This window comes from Ceratotherium simum, chromosome 2 (assembly GCF_057802395.1).
Source record: "Ceratotherium simum simum isolate JZ-2026a chromosome 2, ASM5780239v1, whole genome shotgun sequence".
Taxonomy (NCBI): Eukaryota; Metazoa; Chordata; class Mammalia; order Perissodactyla; family Rhinocerotidae; genus Ceratotherium; species Ceratotherium simum.
The window spans coordinates 95,355,412-95,372,438 of record NC_141901.1 but is presented as its reverse complement, the minus strand read 5'-3'; the positions used below and the strand labels follow the sequence as shown (position 1 = coordinate 95,372,438).

General features: G+C 35.8%; 2 protein-coding genes across 3 annotated transcripts in view; both read left to right on the top strand.

Moving 5' to 3' along the window:
* LOC101387308 (leptin receptor) overlaps positions 1–13,721 on the top strand; it is a 77,072-nt gene extending 63,351 nt beyond the window's left edge. For both annotated transcript variants that reach the window (XM_087449347.1, XM_087449340.1), the window contains exons 18-20: positions 411–516; positions 1,689–1,764; positions 11,439–13,721. In XM_087449347.1, coding sequence (XP_087305473.1) covers positions 411–516; positions 1,689–1,764; positions 11,439–11,456 — 200 coding nt within the window. In that variant the 3' untranslated portion in view covers positions 11,457–13,721. The remainder of the gene's footprint in view (positions 1–410; positions 517–1,688; positions 1,765–11,438) is intronic.
* Positions 13,406–16,014, top strand: LOC147918099 (leptin receptor-like). The gene is made up of 2 exons (XM_087418084.1): positions 13,406–13,420; positions 14,486–16,014. The coding sequence occupies exons 1-2, from the start codon at positions 13,406–13,408 to the stop codon at positions 15,341–15,343; spliced, it is 873 nt and encodes a 290-aa protein (XP_087274210.1). The 3' UTR covers positions 15,344–16,014.
* The last annotated feature ends 1,013 nt before the right edge of the window (positions 16,015–17,027 follow it).

Below are 17,027 nucleotides of genomic sequence, written 5' to 3'. Positions count from 1 at the left end.
AGAAACAGCAAGGAGGTCAAGGTGTCTGGAGTGAACCAGATAGAGCTGGGCGGGTGGTGTAGGTTGGCTTCTCCAGAAGCAGATGCTGAAACAGAGAGTCATCATCACAATTGGCACTTTGACTCATATAACCTGAAAGTGATCAGATGGAGAGAATTGACAAATAAGTAATTTTGAACAACTGTTTTCCTAAATTACAGTAAGTATAATTCTGAGCAAAATAATAATTATTTTATTAATGTGATCAAAACTATACTTATCTTCATCTTTTATATTTTGAGGTAATACAGATTTACAAGGAAATCAAACTTATGATGCAATCAGAAAAAAGTCTATTATAATTTTTGATATAGAAAGATATTATTATATCCTCAAGCTTCTGAATTGTGTGAATTGTATTTCTTTTTCAGATGATATTGAAAAACACCAGAATGATGCAGGACTATATGTAATTGTGCCAATAATTATTTCCTCTTCAATCTTATTGCTTGGAACGTTGTTAATATCACATCAAAGGTAGTGTACTTGGTGTGGAGAATCTTGAGCAGATTTAAACCTTGATTTAAAACCCAAATCACAAACATTAATGTATTCTAAATATTTTATTTGTAGTCGGTATGTAATTAAAATGCCATAAAAAGAAAAGGTCTGTTTTCAGGATATCACATTCCATTTTGCTAGTACAGCATAAACCTCATGGAAGAAATTAGTTTTTTTATGTGTATACATTCAGGAAAAACAAGTGTATAACAGGAAATCCTAGGCAGTATGTTCTTGGAGGTGGCAGAAATGGCTTTCAGAGTTGTGCAATGTGGTTGAGGACTTTTCGTGGTGAAGATTTACCTGGAGCAGTCAGTTCATTTATGATCAGGAAGCACTCTACTTTTATTTATTTATTTATTTTTGTGAGGAGATCAGCCCTGTGCTAACATCTGCCAATCCTCCTCTTTTTGCTGAGGAAGACTGGCCCTGGGCTAACATCTGTGCCCATCTTCCTCCACGTTATATGGGACGCCGCCACAGCATGGCTTGCCAAACAGTGCATCGGTGGGCGCCCAGGATCCGAACCGGCGAACCCCGGGCCGCCGCAGCCGAACGTGTGCACTTAACCGCCTGCGCCACCGGGCCGGCCCCAGCACTCTGCTTTTTAAAAAGCAGCACTATGTGGCTCCAGGCTGTCTGGTTTGGCAATGGCCTTGAATTTCTTGGATAGTTCTGTGGCTGCCACATCACTCTGTGCTGAGAAGTCTGGACCAATAAGGGTATTTCACACATGCCAGATCTTGACATAAACTTTCGTCTTCTAACGAAAAAAAGAGGAGATTTTAGAGTCTGAATTGATCTTTCAGTCCAGTGAGCTGATGGGGCCAAATCAAGTGGAATTGTTTCTGAAACTCACTTGGTGACCATTTTTAATATTTTATTCTCTGAGAAAAACCTATGCAAAGCGTTTAGCACAGTGCCTGGCACACAGCTTTCAATACGCGTTGGCTACTTTTATCGTTGTAGTGATTATTAACTTTGGCCTAGACAGAATGTGGTGGAAATCTTCATGTGAAATGAATCTGACCCTACTGAGGCATAGTTGGTCTGGGGGATAAATTTCTAGTTGATACTATTCATTAATTGTTAACATTTTCGATATGAATGTTTTTCTCTAATTCTAATGCCTTGTTTATTCTTTGTAGAATGAAAAAACTGTTTTGGGAAGATGTTCCAAACCCCAAGAATTGTTCCTGGGCACAAGGACTTAATTTTCAGAAGGTCCCTTTTTCTATTTTCTTAACCCCAAATATATAAGATTGCATTTTAGATGCCATATGCCTTCTAGAGCTTTAAACATTTTTAAGGTTTAAAAGTTTTTATTTTATTCAGTTCATTTTAATATGAGTCTGTCTAATCTACTATATATTTTCAAGAATAGCAGGATGCAGGGATTTGAAACCAGGAGCACAAAATTCAGTAGGTAGTTTATCATTCGAGAGTTAATAATATACATATCTTTCTTCTGGGTCACAATATATAATAAAATAAGTATTAAGATATTAATGGTCAAGTCTGATGGAGAATGGATATTTTAATACACTTGTTTTGTTAGAAATTGATTGCCCTTAGGCAAAAGGCTGGAATCAATATTTTTAGTATCTATCATCTTCATAATTATTTAAATCAATTCAAAAACTATTTAAATAATCCTATCTTCAAACACTGCAATTTAAAGAAATGAAATAATCATAATAAAACTTAGATAGTTCCTTTCAAGCTAAAGTACTTTATGATACAGTCAACTATAATAAAATAATTTGTATCTACGTCTGTAATAGAATTTCTCAGAAAGCTGTAGAGCTTAAGGAATGTTTTATTAATTCTCATAATTTCCCTTACAGTGAAGTTGGTTTTCTACCCATAAAATTGGGAAAATAAAATTCAATTTTCATGTCAAAATATCTACACGATATTTTAAACAATAATCATATGGAGGTTGTTATGCAGTCTCATAATTGCATCTTTATTTTAGTCACTGTTAAAAGTCTTCAGTGGTTTCCTTGTAGCTACAGGATAAAAGTACAGTCCCTTTAAGCTAGACTCAGCGACTTCTCTCTACAATCTCTTCTCAACCTTCATGTCCAGTTTTTTCTGTCTCTTGGTCTTGACCTTGCCTGTACTATTCCCTCCCACTTCCACAGGACCTCTCCCACCACGTCAACGAAGACCTTGCTCTAGGCCCTGCTTGCCTCAGGCCTTCCTTTAACAGGTGTAGGTCAGAATTTCTCCCCCTCCCAAAGTTCCCCGAGCAGTTTGTTGTTTAATTTATTGTGAAGGTGCTCTGAGTTTGAGGGCTGGGTTTCACCCATCACAGGTAGTTGTTGAATTCCTCCTGCTGTATGCAAAGAAGTGAAGTAGGGATTCATTGCAGAACTGCTGGCAATTCATAATAGTAGTGTCCATGTATTTGTGTGCAAGTCACTGAGATACATACTCAGACCTTCATTAAGATTTTTACTTCAATTCTCAGTGTCTCAGTTTCCTCTCCTATAAAATGAAGTATAATACAACTTACCTTATAGAATTGTTTTAGAGATTAAAGAAGATGGTACTTGTAAATTAGGAAGGTCTCAATAAATATCGGTTATCATTATTTTACATATTTACACATTTTACATTATTGTTTTTTCAGTTCCCTGTGGGGTATGTATTATTATCTCCATTTTATAGAAGAAAAAACTGAAGCTTATAGTGGTTAGGTAGCTTGTTTCAGAGCCAGGATTAGCTTACCAATTTGTCTGACTTTGGAGCCTGTTCTATTAGTAACTGTTCTCTGTAGCAGTGGCTTTCATATTTTTTTTTTTTGACCGTGAGCCACAGTGAGCAATACATGTCACCTTGCAACCTAGTACATGCACAGACATAGATGTGCAAAACTGAAACAAAGTATGCTCAGAACAGTTTTATTTGCAGTGCTCTCTGTTTAAATATTTTATTACATTAAAAAAAATACTGATTGCAACCCACTAAATTGATTTCACATACTAATGGCCTATGATTTGCAGTTAGAAAAACACTGCTCTACAGCTTGTCAATGAATGGATGGGCAAGCATGTACTATTGTAGACATAACAATGCAAAAGCTTAAATTGTAATCTAAGCAAGAGAGACACTGTCCCATCTTCAGACGAGACAGCAGTGTAGTTTTACATATGGTCATTCCCCTTATGAAACTTCGCTTTGCCTGAGTCTAACCACCCCCACACCTGTACACTCCTCAGCTCTACCCTTGCTCACTATGAGCTGTGGAGTCTCCTTTCATTAAAACAGAGCTGCTGATCTTTTTCAATTAGTAAGATATTCATTCCTCTCCTTTCTCTTTCGTTATGAATTCATACAGTAACAGTTATTGTAGTTATAGTGATATCTCAGCTATATATAATTTTTGCCATCATTCATTTGTTCAACAAGCAGATAGTGAGTATTAGTCAGTCTAGTAAGTAAGCCTAGGATGTTGCTGGCTCTTTGAAAGCAAATTTTTAAGAGATTCTCCTTACTATCGAGGAATAAGACAGTGAAGTCGTAGAAGTGGCTGGGTGGGAAGCGGAATAGAAAGAACTTGTCTTCTTTTCTCTCTCCAAAGTAATTTATTCATTTTTAAATTCATTCATTAATTCATTTCATTCATTCTTTCAAGGACTATTTATTGAATCCCTATCCTGTGCTACCACTATGCTAGGCCCTGGGATTATAATGATCAGAAAAACAGAAACTCCTGGAGTGTATAGTCTAGTGGGAAAGCTAAGCATTAGTCAATTTATAATGGAAATAAATCATAATAAAATATACTATATAATAATATTGTTATATAGTATGTAGTAATAGTACGCTACGTGTTATAAAAGAAAGGGACCCGGTGTGCTAAGAGCTTAGGGTGTGGGGTGCGGGTGAGCAGGTGAAGACGGGAAAGCAACATTTGAGCTCAGATCTAGAAGATGAATGTTCGTGAATTAGGTTTTGTGGTGGAGGGTGGAGTGCGGGCGAGGCCACCTGCAAATACAAAGCCATGTGGTAGGAAGGACCTTAGCACATTCACAAACTGAAAATGGGGAGATTAGAAGACCGAGTAAGGAAGAGATTTGTTTTCTTAAATATGAGTTTTCTTTTAGTATGAGAGTTTTTTGTCAAAAAAATCTAAATACTTATCTAAATAAAATTTTAAAAGCTTCCCCATGTACGTATAGTAATGCAGGGAATAACCATTTTTCTGTCTCTTTAAGAGAAGCTGAAACACTCTCTCTTCAACATGTTAAGCTCTGGAATCTCCCCTGTGAACCACCAGGAAAATGGTTTCTAAGTGTTTACCAGGGAAGGGAAGTGATCAGGTCCACCTCAGCAAAATGCACTTTGAACCTGCACCAAATGATTTTTCCCTTTTCCAGAAAATGCCTGAGACAGAGGAACCCCTTGGGGGACGTAGGTTGAATCAGTGAATGTTTGTGGACTGGTGCTGTACGTCTGTCTCTCATCCGCTCTCTGAGGATGAGCATGATGCCACAGCAGATCATCCGACAGACATTATATACAAGTAGAATGAGAAATCACCAAATTTCCCCAGGTTCTGGTAAATTAAAGAAATGTGTAGAATTTTTTTTTTTGATGAGCAAGATTAGCCCTGAGCTAACATCCAATGCCAATCCTCCTCTTTTTGCTGAGGAAGATTGGCCCTGGGCTAACATCCGTGCCCATCTTCCTCTATTTTATATGGGACGCCGCCACGGCATGGCTTGACAAGCAGTGCATCGGTGTGCGCCCAGGATCTGAACCTGCGAACCCTGGGCCACCGAAGCGGAGCGCATGCACTTAACCACTACGCTTCTGTGCCGGCCCAGAAGTGTGTAGAATTTTTAAGATACCTACAGTAGGAGTATGTCCTTATTTGTAAGACAAATATTTTGCTGTGCAAATACTTGACTTTATGATCTCATAAGATATTCTTTAAGCATAACTAGCCCTCAAGATGCTTAGCTTATTACTAGGGCTTACCAAGTACACAAGTAACACAATTAGGAATAAATCAGTTTTTGGAATATAATGGGAATATTTGAAGCATGAAGAAGAATATAATTTCAAAGATTTTATTAGTGATAAAGTTCTTCTAAAATTCAGTAACTTTTTTTTATCTTGCTTTCTGCTTTAATCTCCTAAATAACTAATATTTATTTTTTTAGGGAAAAATAGTACAGTATAATTTACCTTGTGTTACTAAAGAGTGCAAGGCAAATTTACTATCTGCTCTATGCTTTCATATTCATATTATTTTATTTAATTTTGTCATAGGCCTAATAGTCTTATATTCTCTGATGACAAAACTGAGGCTGAGAGTAGTTCAATAGTTTGTCTCGATCATCCAACCTGTACGTATAGAAACCTTTGTTCAAGCCCAAGTCCATCTGGCTCAAACTGATACCTTTGCCATCAATTCCATATTAACAGTGTATTGCTTAATGTACTTAATGTCACTAAATTGTACACTTCAATATAGTTGAAATGGTCAGAATTATGTTATGTACATTTTAACACAATAAAAAAATGGGCAAAGGATCTGAATAGACATTTCTCCAGAGAAGATACACAAATGGCCAATAAGCAAATAAAAATATGCTTGATATCATTAGCCATTAGGGAAATGAAAATCAAAAACACAACATACCATTTTACACTAGCTAGGATGGCTATAATCAACAAGACAGATAGTAAGTGTTGGTGAGAATGTGCAGAAATGGGAACTCTCATACACTGCCAGTGGGAGTATAAAATGGCGCAGCCTTTTGGAAAATAGTCTGGCAGTTCTTCAACAATTAAACATAGAATTACCATATGACCCCAAAATTCCACGTCTAGGTATATATCCAATAGAAATGAAATCATGTATCCACACAGAAACTTGTACGTGAATGTTCATGGCAGCATTATTCATAATGGCCAAAACATGGTAACAACTCAAATGTCCATGAAATGATGACTGGATCAGCAAAATGTGGTCTATCCAATTCTAAAACGAAAGGAAAAAGACAAGCAAAAACTCCACAATGTATTGCAAAGCAAACGGACTGTGGGAGCCCATTGTTTTTAAAAATTCAAATATAGGGTTTTTTTTTAAGGAGGTAATGACTTTTATATAATGTATTTCCTTTAATTTGTTCTCTAAATTCAGATTTTTTTGAACATTGGTTTTTATGAAAGTAATCTATACCTATAATTCCTAGACATCCAACCTGATTTTTAAAATGTTCCTTAAAATTAATCTCTTCTACTTTTTAAGCTATCCTTCTCGACCCCTGTGGTGTATAATAAATCTAAATCCATACTAAACCTGTAAATATGTAAATCAAAATGCAAAAAAAGGCCAGTATTTTGAGATCTTCTAAAGGAAAAATCAAAACAAAACGTTTGTTTAGAACTACAATATGTCAGACATTGCTGATAAGAATAGGATGATGCCATTATGTGATTAAAAATAATCCTGCCAGTATAATTTCCCCTTCATCTTCTTTCTTTTGTATGTTTCACTTCCTTTACCCTTTAAAGATAAGTACATAAAAATAGAATAATATAAAAACACCTATGTACTAACACAATCTTAACATTTTTTCATATTTGCCTCATTTTTTTTTTATCAATAAAAGTTACAGATCAAGTCTGTCCCTGTTGTTCCCCTCACTAGGCATGGTCCCTCCTTCCCTGCCTAGAGGCTCCCACTCTCAAGAATGCACTATGTGTTTGTCTAGTCTGTGCTTCTGTACTTTCCCACACCTGCATGTGTGTATCCAGGACCAATGAACAGTAATACTTTTGGTTATTGTTAATGTTAATATATACCTTTCATATCATTCAAAAATTATTTTTTTCTCAGCATTGTTTTCTGAGATCTCTCCATGTTAATATAGTTAATCTAGTTCACTCATCTGGACTGGTCTGTAGTATTCCATCCTGTGACTATACCACAATCCATATATCCATTCCCCTCCTGATGGATATTTTAGTTGTTTGAAACTTTTTTCTATTAGGAAACATGGTTGTGTATGTCTCTTTGTTCTCTGGGGATGTATGCCTTGATATTTCTCATTATTTAAAAAACAAAAGTTTTTGAATTACCATCTGACCGTGTGCGTGGTTTACTAATGAAATCACATGGAAGAACATTGATTGGAAAGTGTGGTCTCCTCCTCCACTCCTCCCTACCCTTAGTCTTCCTCTCAAATGCCGTTACTTTTAAATGGTTTGCTTTTAACTTTTCCGGCAAGTCACCTTTATATTTCTAATAGTAAAATGCTTCTGTCACTATGAAGTGTAGACATATCTATTGAATTCTGGCCGTAATGAGGATTTCCTCATGCACACACTTTTCCTCCTTCTCCTTTCCCCGTGCTCCCAACACATATTGTTTTGTCACTTTTTTCAATTCCTTGAGTAATCACCTCTGCAACCTCAGAAAAATCTTCTTAAACTCCATTGCTTGTTCCATCAAATAGAGACGATTTCTTTATTTATTTAAATAAAATAAAGACATTGGCACTCTCACCCTTCCCTCCACTTCTCCCTCCCCTTCCCCATCTCTGTAAACTATCATTTTACACTTTTACTTAAGTCAGGGTTGATAACATATTCTATGCTATAAATTTGTCTATGGGTTCATTTTAAAAAATAGAAAACCACTAAACTGCATTTGCATTGTTATGAGCATGTAAATATTGTTCCTTGAACCAAGTAATATAGTGTGATTACACTTCTTGGTGGTTCCAATGTCACAGGAGAATTAAAAAGAAATATATTAGAAACGTTCCACCTGTTGATCAAATTTTAGTTGGCTTCATTTTTAGTTTTTGTGCATTTTTTTTTTTGGTTTTTTTTTTTTTTTTGGAGTTTCTAATTGCTTCTTTAAAATTATTTTTTAAGCTTCTGTGTGCTGCTATTATATAAGCTTCTTCATGGAGACTTTTTTCCCGTGCATGCTGTCCAGGAAACCCTCTGCCCTCCTATTTCACTCTGGATTAGTCCTTTTCTAAAATTGCTACAAGCCATCATTCTGAGTTTTCCCTTAACTGGTTTCTAGTGAATACTGTTTCCTAGATTCCTCTTTCTTGATTAACTACATCCTTAAGTAACCTCCTAAGAAACGTTGTGTGATAGGTTAGGCTCTGCATGCCTGAAATTCTCTTTATTGTGCCTTCCTTGATTGATAGTTTGGTGGAATATCAATTTCTAGGTTGAACAAGCCTTTCCAGCAGAACTTGGAAACAATTCCTGCCTTATCATCTAGCATGCAGTACTGCTTCTGAGAAGTCAGATGCCATTCTGAGTTTTACACCTCATGGGGTACTTGCAAATTTCTCGCTTTTAAAATATTTCCCCCATTTTTGATGTCCTAAAATTTCAGTGATGGGTCTGGGGAGGTTCTTTGCCATTTAACTTGGTCATCATTTAAAGACACTTTCTATCCCATGTCTCCTGTCAACTCCAAGAAATTATAGGACTTCTTTGGTAATTTCCTTTCCTCTTGTTTCTTTGGTTCTCTCTTTCTAGAATCTGTATTCATTGGATGTCTGCATATCATGGACCGTCTGCATAGATCTTCTATATTTCTTATCTCTTCTCTAATCTGTTCTGTTTCTTTGTCTTTTTGTCTTACATTGGAGACCTTGCCATAGCCCATTCTTCTAGTGCTTCTGTTGAACTTTTACTTACTATTATATTTGTAAATTTCCAAGTATTCTTTTTCAAAATATTCTGGTTTGGTGTTGTGCATGCAGTATTTTCTTAAATCTTACTAGAAATACCAATTAGAGGATCGTTGTTTATTTGTTTTAAAAATTCCCTTTTCTTCTATTCCCTGCATTCTCTGTTTCTGCTAGCAACATGTTTTCCTCTTGTTTGTCTTGGCCATTCTTTTTTTATCTCAGACTTTCCCCAAATATCTGATAATCCTTTGTTTCCCTTTCCTGTTTAAGATTGAAACAGTAGACAGACAGACTGGGAGCCCAGTGAATGTAGGCAGGGATCGTTTTCCTGAATGGGTAGACAGGGCCCATAGACTCTAATCCCCCACAGCTGCTCGGTTCCTCCCCAGATATCCTCAGTTGCTTTTGAAAACAGAACCTCAGTTTGGGTGTGGAGGGTGGTTCTTATATGAAGGCTCTTCCCTGCGCAGCAGGAGTAGAAGAACCCCATTCCATATGCAGAGCTTTCGGTTTTCAGCCTCAGATCTCATTCCTTCCTGCGTTTTTACCTGCCACTTCTTCAGCCACCATCTCCACTGTATTCAACCGGGCAAAGTGGCTTTCTCTTCAGCTGCAGCCCACTCTGGAGATGTTTTAGTCTGTAGCTTCCTTTGCTCATCTTCTTTCGTCTACACTCTTCCAGTTGTTTTCTATCTTTTAGAAATGAATTCAAAATCTCATTCCCTCTTAGCTTTCCCAGAGGATCTTCTTTGTAGTGGGTGTATATTTGATTTATTCATGTACTTGCATTCTAACAGAGACTCTACAGAGTTGAGGGAGAAACATATGCTCAATCTGCCATCCTGAACCAGAACACTCCTCTACACCATTTCTCTTGATACTTTAAAAATCAGAACCTTAAAAAAAATTTAGAAATAAAATAAAAATAAAAATCAGAATCTTAAACAAAGGTAGAATTCTTCTAGGAAAATGTGCCATAGTGGCTCGATAGCCTTGCCTTTCTTCTAATTCAAATTTCACAGTGGTTAAAAGACTGTAACCAGTTTGGTTTTTTTAAACCTTTTTCTTTAGCATTTTTGCCTGATCTATTATGTTTTTCCACTAAATCCGAATCATCTTATTTATTTTTTGGTTTAATCCTGCTCCTTTGTTGTCTACATTAATGTCAATCTTCACAAGAGTGTACTCTACTCAGCAATCTGCGTTAGGAGTGTTAAAGCTAAAATTTTCAAATGGATTTTTCCTGATGATTCAGAGACTATCCTAGATTCCTCAGCCTGCTCCAGTCCTCCACAGAAGCAGCTCAGCCACCCGTGGACTCCCAGAACGCCATCCCCACCGCTCTGAGGCAGAGCATCCCTGAAATTGCTAGAAAGGCCTTGCAGAAGTGTGGAGGAGCTGGGGCACTTTCAAGTTAGAAGTTCTATTTAGAAGTGCACGTTACTGGGCTTAGAAGTGTATGTTTCACTCGCCTAAAATATGGCTTAGATTTTGTTTATTTTCATGTTCTTCTTAATATTTGCACGTATACCTCTGGGTTATAAGGACCCAGAAGAGAGTATAAATTATCCAGCTCAAATCCATGGCGGCAAGTAGAAAACGCAAAACAAAGAACATGTTCTCCTGCCTGTTCATGTCTGCGATGCCTTTTCATCTTCCACTGTGTTATAGAAAGATTGTTGGAAAAGAAGGAACTAAGTCTGGGTCCTCACTCTGCTCTAATTAGCTGTGTAACTTTAAGCCTCAATTGATTTGTCTAAAAAAAGGGAGAAACATGGACCGGATGGTTTCTTACATCTTTTTTCTAGATTAAAAAAATCATGATAATGATTCTGTAATTCTATTCTTCTTCACTTTTTCAGCTCTTCTGTCTCTTGATTTTTGTTTTCACTGCTCTATTCTTTTACTCTTTCTTGTTCCAAACTCTGAAATATTGATGTTGTTCCTCCACCCCCATTTTATTTTTCCAGCTCTTTGTTCTTCCTTAAAGTGTGATATTAAGGCATGCATTAAGAAAGTGGAAGAAGCCACCTTAGTTCCAAATTTTATGCTTTCCTAATAAAAAGATGTGTTACCTTAATATAACACAAGAAATTATAGTCCAGAGCCCATGCCCAACAGAAAATGTGTTTGAAATCTTTTATCTTTTGCTGAGTGATTTTTTTATTTTCCTTTATTTGCTTTCTTATTTGTTTTATTTTATCTAAACAGAGAACGGACATTCTTTGAAGTCTAATCATGATTACTACAGATGAATCCAATGTACCAACTTCCCAACATTCTATAGAGTATTAGAAGATTTTTACATTTTGAAGAAGGGGAGAAAATCTAAACAAATTTTGTTTGAACTATTGAGAACTAAAATATGGTGGATTACATTGATTTGGAACTTAAAATAGATGGGTAAATTTGGGGTCAAGATATAGGTCTGAATCTAATTCACTTTGGATGTATGATTACTTTTCAGGCCACCTAAAGTTTAAAAAGTAATATTCATAATCTCTGGCTTTTGATTTATCATTTGTCTGGTCATAAAACATTAAAAAATTATGACTGTTGCTGTTACCACATTTCTGTTAGATATCATCAAATATGTAGTAAACAATGCCCAAACTAGTTGAAAACTGCCTCTTTCCCACAAAGCTTTGCAAATACAATGACTCTAGTTACAGAGTGAATTAAAAGTATTTACTTTATATTTTTGTGTCCAAATTTTTCCATTTTCCTTTCTCTCTTAGACACTTCAGCCTACAAACTGGCCCATTTGGGCATTCTTTTGAATGTCTTGTAGCTTGTATGTATATCTAACTTTGATCAATCTGGAAATTTCAGTTTTTGATAGCCTTGAAAATGGCTTAAGTGCTAACTTCCATTTCAGTTGAAAGAAAGCCAGAAGTTATGATTTATGCTGGTCACAGGCCAGTGGAAGCTACGGTTCATATCAGGATGACCTGACATATCCAGGTCAGACTGCCCAGATCAGAAAAGCATCAGCACCAGTTCAGCCTCCTTGTAAGATTCTTGCCTAAATTTGTTTACGCTGAACCACCTGAAGCTTCTGGCAGGCAGGGAAGTGGGCAGTGATGCAACAAGGGAGACTCTCTGGAGCTTTTACAAGTAGTTCATGGTGGGGACAGGACTTTTTTCCTGAAAAAATACCACCTGCTATTTCTATGAATTTAGAATACGAAGTGTGCTTGTAGCTCACGTTCCAACTAAACCAAAGCCTCTGCTTGATGAACCCAAGTAATATGCAAATTTAGGCTATATGTGGATCACTTATATTTAGATTTCATTCATAGTTTTATTTGAATGTAAAAAAAACACTAAAAATTAGGAAGAATGTGTCCTTTTCTCTCTTTGTTGACTATTAACAGATGTCATTGGCATGGAAAAAAATCTAAGTGTGAAATTATGCAGAATATTCTTCAATTCCTACCATATGAATACATATTTAATATGTGCTCAGTCTGTTCTAAAATCTCAAAAAATTAGATGCATATAGTGAATGAAATGATTTTTTAATGAACATAGTTTTAATAAAGGTTTGTGACCCACTGCTCAACTATATTTCAGTCATATATGGGAATATGATTTCCTATTAATTATTAGTTAAATCCTCTATCTGAATGCATTCAAAGACAGGTAAAATATTTGGTATCAATAATTAGTTACCAATTATGAAGTTTTAGAGAGTGTGAACTATGTCAAACACATCATTAGAAGAACATATGTGAGCTTAACTGCATGCTATGGGCTATGTGTGTGAATTTTTTGTTTTCATATTGGTAGCATGTAATTCCTTTATTTGGTGATCTTCATTTATAGGTTCATTTAAATTTTAAGAAATTCATTACATATACAGTAGTAACCCTAAGAAAAAACAAAATGAGCAAGCACGTCATAAACTTAATTATTGATGTCTTTCAGAAAGAAAATAGGCACAGAAACAGTTTTCTCCTCATATATGATGTTCATAGAATAGCATAAAATGGTTGTATGAACACAGTATTTGTCACTAGCAGTATTTTAATGTCTATATAAGTCTATTTCATTTTTATTATATTTAGTGTTTGGTATATTTATTCTTTTATGGTTATAATCACCAGTATATTTCACTTAAGAATCCAAAACTATGCTAAATGGATTGTGTTTTTATATGGAATATATTTGCCATTATGAAGAACAGTTGGGTATATCATTATTTCAGACCATAAATCTGAATTCAATCTATTAGTTTAAAATTTATAAAGCTCAGAAGTTCAATTATATGTATGACATACAAATTGAACACATTTTCTGCAGCACTTCATTTAGTTGCGTTAAGTTTTCAATGTGATGTATCCATGGTATTCTTTATTTTGCATTTATTTTTTCAGTGTGTTTACATTGTAAGAGTCGAGCCTTTTGCACACGGATTCTTGCTGTGTAGCTGCTTGGCAGGATTTTTTTGTTGTGATGTAACCACCATTCTTATAAAAAATATGATGTGCATTTGTTTTGTGTCTTTGTCTTCATTCCACATGTCCCATAATATGTATTTTTATATGAAGTTATTTGTAAGGAACAGGAATTTACAAGTCTGTGATCATCTCTTTCACTTTCATGGTTTTCAACAAATAGGTGTTGTTAGTTCTTATTTTCAGATAGTCTCAAACAGATTCTCAATATAATGTGAGGCAGATAAATTCTTAACAGTCAGTCACAAATATTTTACCTTCATATCATATCTTATGTCATGGAGTAGTCATATTATCTCTCTTTGGACAAGTTGTTTTGCTCATTTGATTTTATTTCAATTGACTTTTTAAATTTAGGGTTTAAATTTTTGGTTTGTGAAAATCTAATTTGCTATAAAATATTAGGAATTTTCGGAAGATAGCACTTTCCAAATATAATAACCAATCTTTATTTAGAGCTAAGCACTTTCAGACTGTTTATTCCTCACCACAATGCCGTGAAGTAAGTACTGAACATATTTTCGCAGGTGAAGAAACTGAAGGACAGAGAGGTTAGTGTACTTGTCCATGGTCGTAGAAATAGAACCACTCAAACCTAAATCAGTCTTGTCCCACTTTTAAACACTCTCTTAGACTGCCTCTTCCATATGATGTATCTGTCAGTCTAAAAGTAGTTAATTTGCGGTTGACTTATGTCCTTTAGTAGTAACCTTTCACACTTCCATTTCTGCAAGCATGTCATAGTGAAGCAAGAAAATAATAATACAATTGAGCATTAAAATGTGTCTTTTCTTTTAGCCAGAAACGTTTGAGCATCTTTTTATCAAGCACACAGAATCAGTGACTTTTGGTCCTCTTCTTTTGGAGCCTGAAACCATTTCAGAAGATATCAGTATTGATACATCATGGAAAAATAAACACAAGATGGCTCCACCAACTATGGTCTCTCTACTTTTGACAACTCCAGATCTTGAAAAGGGTTCTGTTTGTTTCAGTGACCAACGCAGTAGTGCCAACTTCTCTGAGGCTGAAAGCACGGAGATAATCTGTGAGGATGAACGCAGGAGACAACCCTCTGTTAAATATGCCACTCTGGTCAGCAACTCTAAACCAAGTGAAAGTGATGAAGAGCAAGGGCTTATAAATAGCTCAGTCAGCAAATGCGTCTATAGCAAGAATACTCTATCAAAGGGTTCTTTCTCTAACAGGTCATGGGAGATAGAAACGCAGGCATTTTTTATGTTATCAGATCAGCATCCCAATATAATTTCACCACATCTTACATTCTCAGAAGGATTGGATGAACTTTTGAAACTTGAGGGAAATTTCCCTGAAGAAAATAATGATGAAAGATCTGTCTATTATTTAGGGGTCACCTCCATCAAAAAAAGAGAGAGTGTCGTGTTTTTGACTGATGAGTCAACAGTGTTGTGCCCATTCCCAGCCCCCTGTTTATTCTCTGACATCAGAGTCCTCCAGGACGGCTGCTCACACCTTGTAGAAAATAACTTCAACTTAGAAACTTCCAGTCAGAAGACTTTTGTATCTTACATGCCTCAATTTCAAACTTGTTCCACTCAGACTCAGAAGATAATGGAAAACAAGATGTGTGACCTGTCTAATTTCATTCAAGAAACATCTCAGATTTCTGTATAGAGAATCATGGGAAGTGTAATATATTCCACCGTGTTGTGGATAAGGGAGAGGAAAGAAAACTCGCAGAGTGAAATTTGAAAATGGTTCTTTCAAAATTCGTGGTATCTGTTTGTCCTTTCTCTGTAACATAGACAAAAATGTGACAACCTCCACGAGCCTAGCAATGTAGACTGACTCTTCTAATGATTCTATTAACGAGCTACAGTGGGGAGGTGTCCAATGTCTTGTTTCTAGCTAGAAATAAGCCAAAAAAGGATCTTTCGTGAACATTAGACCTGTGTAGAAAGAGCTAATCTTCTGAATTACACCTACATCTGAGAGAAGACTTCAGACTAACACTCGTGAGATGTAACTGTTGGTTCAATGGTGTGGTTGTCTTACCTTGAGTTGTCTTTGTTTTGCACTAATTTACACACACATACATTTATACCTAATAGGCATCTATGTGCATTTTTAAAGTATGTGATATGTTTGTATTTTGTGCTACTAGATTGTGATTTGAAGATTTTCCAATTTAACAAACTTGCCTTGAGCATTTACTCTGTGGTAGACACTCCACTAAATGTTCCAGATAAATAGAGGATTTAGCCCTGGTCTAGGGGATATGCTTGTGAAGACTGAAAAGTAAGCCAATCTTTATGTCCCAAATGTAAGAAATGTGGCATAGAAGAAACCACTGATTAGAATGGCAATACCCACGACCAGTGTTTTGATGACAACACAGCACTTTTGAAAACATAATGTCTGTCTTAGCTCTTCTCTATAAAAGATGCTGAAATGGTCACTTTCAAATGATTGCTAGATGGCACTGTACATCACTTTGGAATCACTGTCTTCCTTCATTCCCACTGGCACGTGCACTAATTTTTTTCCTCACTCACTGAGCATTCTCTCTATTTATAAACCAACCACTGTGCTAATACTTTCCATACTTCAACTCAATTAATTATTAAAATAATTTTATGAGACATGTACTACTATTACACCCCTTTTAAATATTAGGAGATTAAGTATTTTGGCCAAGGTCACAGAGTTAGTAGAAGATGGAACCAGAATTCAGATTTAAACCCAGATCTTTTTAATGCTAGTGGTTGTGTTTTTAACCTATACCTTACATTGCCATTCATAAAACAAGAAAAAAAACTGACATGAAATCAAAAAACATTTATTAAGTAGAAATATAATGCTGGATGAAAATTAAGTGAGAATTACACAGACGTTGTCTTTGCCTTTAAAGACTAAAGTTTATTGTTTATTTCAGCTTGTGGTATGGCAAGAAAACTGAAAGCATATTGGGCAACAAACTAAGGAACCTGCACAGACAGATGTTGAATGACAAGAAGTCAGAATTTGAAGATCATCAGTATCATCAGAAGAAAGACTTTAATCCTCAGAAATATGCCTATGGGTAGCTAAACATCACCAGTGTCCATCTTAGATGGAGAGAGGATTCTGCTGTTACCCTAAATCAAGTCCTACACACCATCTCTATTCCAGTTGTGGCCATACGAAACGAGGAGTCCTGCATAAGGACAAAATCTGACCCCAACTAATAGATATTTTTTCACACTTCATGATCATTTGCCACTTAGAAATCAGTAAAGCTGTTTCATGTCATAAGTCTTGTTGAGATGTCTCAGGATCTCACACACTCAACTGATAACCCTCTTAGAATAGAAAGGTA